Genomic DNA, 7,896 nt, shown 5'->3' on the forward strand with positions numbered 1-7,896 from the left:
TTAATCAAAGGTAAACAAATGACTGTGACAAAGGGAGTATTTATTTTTCTTTGCAACAAGGCCAACTACAAGGTATACAGTTACTACAGACTACAGTAGCCATTATAACATTACTGTGTTGTGGCCTTCAATATCCCACAAGTCTTCAAGCATCTGTTCTAATGACGCGTTGTCAGTACAATTTCTGGTTCAAGTAGAGTCTTGAAGGTACTGATGTAAACAACTTGGCCAGTATTCAGCGCAGACAAGAAAAGTTCCAGGTAAACTAAGAATAGCTCAGTAAGATTGTCACACGCTGTAGACTATCTTAGTATGTTACTCAGATGTAAACAAACCATGGTGTGTCCAAGTGTCAGGCTCAACTATTGAATTAAAGACTCTCATGTTTCAGCTTAAAATGAAGTGTCTAAAAGTCATTAACCTTATCAGAGTGTCGAGCCTTAGATACGATAATACGAATACATGAGGACGATGAGGTAATATGAAAAGTCGTAAAAACCTGACAGTCTTATGTCAGACTATACGTATTCAAGGACAAGAACAGATGCGCCACCACCGTCATTGCAAATACCAGCATCACCAATTCTTCTTTTCTGTTTCCTTACAACCTGTAAGGTTGGGCCATCTCATCATTGCCAAGAGTCAAAATTCTGATATTAACCTGGTAAACAATACGCTCTTTCGTTCCCTTTCCTGCCTAGAGAAAAAAGAACTTAATCCCAACAGCATCTACATTTTTCCTTTTTTCAGAAGTCCGGTAATCTATTAGTTCAATGGATAACCTAAAGGCAACAAACTACAAACAAATCACACATTACATTCTAAATCATTTGACATAATGGAATGATTACTGGAATATAAGTTAGCCATTTAATAGAATTCAGAGGCAGGCAACTTGAATTTTAAAAAAAGCACATTTTTTAAGCCCTTCAAAACACTCAACAGATTGACTTAAGTTTAAACAAAGAAAAAGATGGTGTACTTGCTAGCCTAATATGTTGCAGTATTCGAGGGCAAACTACGATCCTAATTTTTGGTAGGTTTGGATGGGTTCATCTCCTAATGGGGTCATTTTCGAGCTAAGTCAACTCATACTTAGATTTACTAACAGTTCTGCTTGAGTTATGTCAAAATAATAATCAAAGGTGAATTGATACACAAACGTATCCTGTATAAACCTAAGACGCGTATTTTGAATAGAGACAAAGTGTTCATTTTCGATCGAGATATTCCATATTTGGATGAACTTCAGGTCGTTCAGTGTATCGGTTCAGAAAAGTGGGAAATGAAAGAGGGGGCGGACCGTTGAACCAATATGATGCTGCACTGTGTTAACCATCTATTCCTTGACGCTCGAATTCATGATGTAACCAAAAGGATTCTGCACCCGTGTTAGAAATCTCTTCGACATGACGGGAATTTTAGCTTAATCCCCTCCCATAACACCACCTAGCTTAGAGCTGTAACAGCTAGCAGCACAACAGCCGCAAAGACATGTATGTAAGCTTAGGAAGACCGACTGGACACAAGACACAAATGAGAGTACGAGACCTAAGCAGAATAATTCGAGAATGAACATATATTGCAATTGACTCAAACTAAATTGTTGTTGTCCTGAACTTTGTTAGACTCAGTGTTGCCCATTCCAGAATGGATCAGCTCAAAAATAAACAGATCAAAACTACCCGAAGACACCCAAATTTTCCGAAATGAAAAAGTTGAAATAAAGTAATAAACACTCCAGAGGTAACACAACATTACGGCTAAGAACCGAAATAACCAGATAATAGCAGACACGAAATAAGACCTACCTAGACCTGGCAAAACGAGTCAACGGGTCGGGTTCGGGTTTCTCATTGATTTCGGGTTAACTCGGGTCGGGACGGGTCACTTCGGGTTTCGGGTCTGTTTCGGGTTTGTTGTCGGGTCAGTTCCGGGTCAAGCGGGTCGGGTTGTTTCGGGTCGGGTCATTTTCGGGTCAATGAATAATAGACAAATTGTCATTTCAAGTCTTTTCGGTTCAATTAAATTTATATTTTATCGGGTCATTTTCGGGTTTGGTGGTTACGGATCGGGTCATTTTCGAGTCAGTCCAGTTCGGGTCAAGAAAGCTCGGGTCATGTTCGGGTCAGGTCGGGTCAATTCGGGTTTTCGGGTCACATTCGGGTGATGTAGTTCGGGTCACTTCGGGTCTCGGGTCAGCTTTTTCGGGTCGGGTCAATCGGGTCGGGTTGCTTTTGCCAGGTCTAGACCTACCAAACTGTCATACCCGAATGATAATAGCAATGGATGAGCCAACCTCAACGGATTCAAACTTGGTCATTTTATCCACCTGTTAGAATAGGGACAAAAAAATGATTTAGACTGCCAATAAATACTGATTCAAGAAACACGTAGTTGTTATAATGATCTTACCGATTTGCCAACCGTCTCAGTCAAGTAATTAGTTTTATCGTTATCAGTCCCAAATTGTCCACGTGCATAGCGAACCTAAGTTCCCAAATTGATATTCAGTCAAGTAGAACATAAGCTTAATAAATTAAGAGCTTAGGCATCTCATTGGATAAGGTCTACAATATTTTTGTAGACTTGTATACCCGGTGGACCATAGAATTTATAATAGTAAAAAATACCGGAGGTGCACCTTTTCCTTAATTAGCTCTAACAACTCTCGATGCTCGTCTTTCTTTTCGTTAAACCTCTGAATAGTCTGCAACCAATCTTTATTTTCTTTCTGCATACCAAATACACCAAAGCGAAATGATAAATATAACTCATATCACTCAAGACATTAATACTAATAATTACATAAATCACATCGGTGGACATAGTCAAAGAATTAATTACAAACATCATCTCGAGTTGGACACGTTGCCAAGGGGAATAATGATTAAGCTAGCATAAGAGAAGATAGAACAATATGTACAAAAGCAATAGACGGGCCAACCTCAAAAGCTGACATGTAAAGCTTAAGAGCATCAGAGTCAGAGATAGAGAGCCCCTGAAATTTAGCATTAAAAAACTCTGAGCATTGTTGTCGCTAAATCATAATCATTCAATACGATACATAATTACATAAATTAATTAAATTAAAGCATTATTTTGCATTGACAATATTGTTGTAGGCTTGTAGCATTATTTTACATTGACCGTAATGATGTGTAAGCGATCCTACTGATAACGGAGTACCTTATCGTTTTTATGGGTTGTTTACGTATTTACAAACATCTTCTCAAGTTGGACGTGATTTAGCATCAGAGAATATACAACAATTACGTTTGAAGGTAATGGATGGGCCAACCTCAAGAGCTTCATTGGGGCTCTTCAAATTTTCTGTAAAACTGTCTATTGCATCTGCCATGTTACGCTTGATTCCCTGAAATTTAGCATAAAAAACTCTGAGCATTGTCGCTGTGAAACTCCAAAAATATAAAACTAAGTAGACACGCCGCAAAATAGTAAAAATGTGCAACGTGCACCTCATTCAAAATCAGCTGTGCCATCTCTTCCTGCTCATCTATCTTTCCGTCACGATTCTGAATCCTTTGCAACAGCAGCTTCTCTGTTTTCTACAGACCAAAATACACAACAATTATGTTCAATAGCAATTGCCAAAAGGTGATTAGCGAAATTTAGCATCATAGAATATACATCATGTTGAATAGCAATGGATGGGCCAACCGCAAGAGCTTCATTGAAACTCTGCACATTTTCTTTAAGACTGGCTACTGCAGCTGCCATGTTACTCATGGTGATAAGATCCGCCCTGAAATGTAACATCAAAAAACTCTGAGCTTCAAAACTTTTACCCCACTGTCGCGAATTGAAGGCTCCGGCCTAGGGCAACAAGCTTTGCCGCCAGAAGTATAATTTAAATCAACGTTGAACAAATGATTCAGACCGTGGATTAGCATTATCTTGAATTGATTGTAGTGGTATATATAGTTTTCACATATTCTTGTGTAAGACGGCATTACACAAGAATTTAGAAGGGATCTAACTGATAACGGAGTAGCTTATGGTTATTATGGGTTGTTTACATGTTAGTGGAATCCGTTTTACACAACATTAGTGTAAAACTACATTGAACTATTGAAGACATCAATGAGGACGGAGTAAATCAATAGTTGGACTTTCGACTATCATCTCGGAACAAAGACCTTGGATAATATGTAAATAGTTAGATAATATGCAAAGTTAAGATGTTAATCCAAGTTAGTAGCATTAAAAGAGGACAAATCAATTATAAAACAAGCATCAGTAAAAGCGAAAGAGGGCGAATCAATTGTCAATCAAACACATCATTCGACGAAAATATTAATTGTAAGCCCCATAAAACTAAAGAGCGTATAAAGGAAACTCATGAAATTTGCATAGTCCCGTACAATCGATTACAATACACTTTGATCAACCTATAATAGCCATGCCGTAGTTGAATTTCGGAAAATGTGCCCAAATGAACTATGACCATATCGGTAAATCAATAATAATAATGAATCGACTATAAATCAATAAACAATCGTCACGAAGAGTGCTACGATTTCAAAACCAAAACCATCAAAAAGCATACCGTCAATAATAAGGACTTTCTTAGTATAAAAATCGACCGGGTAAGATGAGTATAAGGAAGGAATTGAAAGTAGTAAATGGAAAATTGATAAGGGGAAATTGGTGTTGGAGAGGAAAGAAGGAGATTGAGCGGTTGGAGAGAAAAGGAAACAAAAGGCTGGAATGGGGATAAACTGCAAACCTGGTCTTTGATACAATTGATAGTGATGATCTTGATTCTCCTTCCTCCGCCACCATTCGCCATTGTTGTTGATTATCCGAGTTCATCGCCAGTATTCTCCTTCATCCGTCGGCCTTTTGTCAATTTGTCGAAGCCTATAAAAGCGAGGGTTACAAAAAATTTTTTAAAAAAAATAGAGAAATGAAGACGACTTACCTCAAGTCAAACGAAAAGTGTCTTGGTGATGGTAGTTTGAGAAGCGAAGATGAAGAACGAAGGTTATGGTGAGATGAGTTGGTGAAGGAAAATGCAGATGATGAATCAGTTGGAGGAGGTGTAGAGAGAGTAAGGAAGAGATATGAGAGGTCGAGGATGGGAGACGTGGACAAAGTAAAAACCAAGCAGCAGTAAACAAAGGTAGAGAAAAGGCCCAAGCATTGTGTTTACTTGTAGTACCCCAAAAGTCCAAAATCAAGGCAGCCCACCCAAAAGCAATCCCCCACAAATCAAACCCGAATCACACCCAATTGCCAAGGAAACCCGTTTAGGTGGTACTATTCATTTGGCAAGTTACTATTCATTGATGAATAGTAACATGGGTGCTCTCACATTTTATAAAGGTGTTAGATTAGATTAGATATATAATCAACACTTTAAAGGCAATCCGAGTTAAGGCTAGTATCCTACAAAGAAATGTTCCTTGATGTGCCATGGCTTCATTAAGGTGTTGTCAGGTTGGGTAATGATCTTACAAATCAACAAAAGGCATTTCGAGTGCACTTTAACCTCTGTAAATCTGAAACATAGAGAAAGAGAAGCCACCACTCCCAACATTCAAGAACCATGATTTCAGTTTGGCTACCGTACTCTAAGAAGATTCTGACAGTGACAGTGGCAGTCTGTTCATATCTGTTGCATTATGGCCATCGTGGCTGGCTCCAATCTATTATGGTCGTAGCGATGGCAGTGTTGTGGCTGGCCCCAATCTATTATGGTCGTAGCGATGGCAGTGTTGGGGGTGATCAACATGCATATCACTGGATAATCACATGTGACTGAGATGATTGCTCAGATATCCACTTAATAAATCAAAACAACTCCTCATTTTGAATGTAGTCTCCACACTGCAAAAAGGTGAGGGGAATACACAAGTCCCGGGATCTCAGAAAACTACATGAGGCAACTCAAAATACCCATTGAATGGTTAACAAGTCTTGCCATTATACAATAACTAAATTAAATGGTTCAAGCTTGAAACAATGGGACAGAACCCAAAAACTATAGCTTTCTGCGCAACTAAAAGAGAGAAGTTCCCTTCCCCTTCTTGTCTCCACCAATCTCAAAGTGCTTGCATCTCTGCCAAAGCAACATCAATACAAGACATTAGATCACCCAACAAGAAGATAACTACGACGCAAAATAATAGCAGTGCCTTTTTTTATATACGACAGGCGCATGTGTGAGACCAGATGAGACTGCCTCATTTAAGTTTTCCTTTAAAATAACAATGTCATCCATCATATAGGAGGAGTTGAAGATGACACGAACCTTAATGGGGTGTTGGGAAACATGCTTGCATGACTGACATTGTAGCCTCAACACGATTTTCTTGGTTGTCTTAGCCTGTTCAGTTAAAAAACCACAATATTAAAAGAGCACTACAGAAAAGCTCAAACGAGAGTCGAGAGGGAAGAAATAAAAGAATCAACGGTGCACCTTCTTGTGGAAGACAGGCTTGGTCTGACCACCATAACCGGACTGCTTGCGGTCATAACGCCTCTTTCCCTGAGCTGCCAAACTGTCCTTACCCTTCTTGTATTGGGTGACCTTGTGCTGGGTGTGCTTCCTGCATTCCTTGTTTTTGCAGTAGGTCTTCTTCAACTTTGGTACATTCACCTGATACATCATGCTTATCATCAGATCAGTTCAAATATCTCAGTTAAACATGGACTACGACAAGCTATCATGCGTACTTAGAACAAAGTACTCATTGTGTCTCTGAATAAGCTCCGCGTTTTCTTTTTTACACATCTGACGATAAGGTTAACGCTGTATTATTTTACAGTAACAATTACGCTCACTTGCACATCCGTAGTCACTATTTTAGTATTTTACAAGAAATGTCTCCCATATTTCCTCTAATTCACACCAAAATGTCTCATTATTTATTTCCGAGGGTGGTTGTTTAACAAGCAATAAGCAAACATCCCCATAAAGAGTTGCAATCACAGTTTCATGGGAATGATAAACAAAACTCAGGAAAGGGTAATCAGCATGAGCATTGCCATCTCTTGTAACAAATTCTATAGTTTCTACTCAAATCCTTGATTACCGTGTCAGACATAGAGATAACCTAGGCTACAATTAGGAGCATTGACATCTCTTAGTTAAACTTAATTACGACTTAATCTAGCCAGCCATACAGAAAAATACAAATGTAAATGATGAACTAAACAGATTAAAATCATACGAATTGTCGACAAGGCTAAAGAATACAACAATTAAACTACATATTTCAGCTGGAAAAATGAAATTTAAATAGATTCAACAAATAATCAATTAAACAAATAATCAGATGAAGATAATCCAAATAACAGTGAATCAATTAAACAAATAATCCAAATAAAATTACAAATTACAAATTTAGATGAAAAGAAGAGAGTACCATTATGAGGAATGAGCGGCGGGAGAATGGGAGATGATCAGATGAAGATGAGGAAACCCTAGCAGTAGTGACTAATAAAAATGACGAGGATTTTGTTTGTAGCATTAAGTGTTAAACTGTTGGGCCCAACAATTTGGAACGTACCCACCCTTGTTGGTCCAAGACTTGAACGTACTCCAAATAGTCTAAAACCCAATTTCCAAATTTTCCGATCCGAATCTTGGTTGATTGATGTTCACCCGACCGATGGTTGACTTGATTCAAAATGATTAGATTAACCCAAAAACCAAGGAGTTAAGAGATGACCGACCATTTATGGTGATTCCTAAATCCTAATGGATGTAAGTGGACAATAATTAGACCTGTTAAACCGGTCGAGTCACGATTCAGGATATAAGGGCCGCGTCAGAATACTAGGCAAATCAAATACGGGTCGGGTCTCGGGTCAGGTTAGGCTCATGATATGGGTCACCAAAAGTTTATGACGTCTTTTTATTTTACT

The 7,896-nt window shown here is 38.5% G+C and overlaps 1 protein-coding gene across 1 annotated transcript; it reads right to left on the reverse strand.

The window, feature by feature from the left end:
• Positions 1-5,813: 5,813 nt before the first annotated feature.
• On the reverse strand, positions 5,814-7,522 carry LOC141647658 (large ribosomal subunit protein eL42-like). Its single transcript, XM_074455942.1, has 4 exons — positions 7,395-7,522; positions 6,446-6,625; positions 6,278-6,352; positions 5,814-6,085 (listed from the first exon to the last, which is right to left on the reverse strand). The coding sequence occupies exons 1-4, from the start codon at positions 7,497-7,499 to the stop codon at positions 6,026-6,028; spliced, it is 420 nt and encodes a 139-aa protein (XP_074312043.1). The 5' UTR covers positions 7,500-7,522; the 3' UTR covers positions 5,814-6,025.
• Between the last annotated feature and the right edge of the window lie 374 nt (positions 7,523-7,896).

Source organism: Silene latifolia, chromosome 3, assembly GCF_048544455.1.
Source record: "Silene latifolia isolate original U9 population chromosome 3, ASM4854445v1, whole genome shotgun sequence".
NCBI classification, from domain to species: Eukaryota; Viridiplantae; Streptophyta; class Magnoliopsida; order Caryophyllales; family Caryophyllaceae; genus Silene; species Silene latifolia.

Bases quoted from the DNA above. Each gene is read 5' to 3' on its own strand.
- LOC141647658 (XM_074455942.1), bottom strand. From the start codon at position 7,499: ATGCTACAAACAAAATCCTCGTCATTTTTATTAGTCACTACTGCTAGG. The intron at 6,626-7,394 runs GTACTCTCTTCT...ATGATGTATCAG, and splicing joins GCCGCTCATTCCTCATAATG to GTGAATGTACCAAAGTTGAA. The intron at 6,086-6,277 runs GTTCGTGTCATC...TTGCTTTGGCAG, and splicing joins TTTCCCAACACCCCATTAAG to AGATGCAAGCACTTTGAGAT.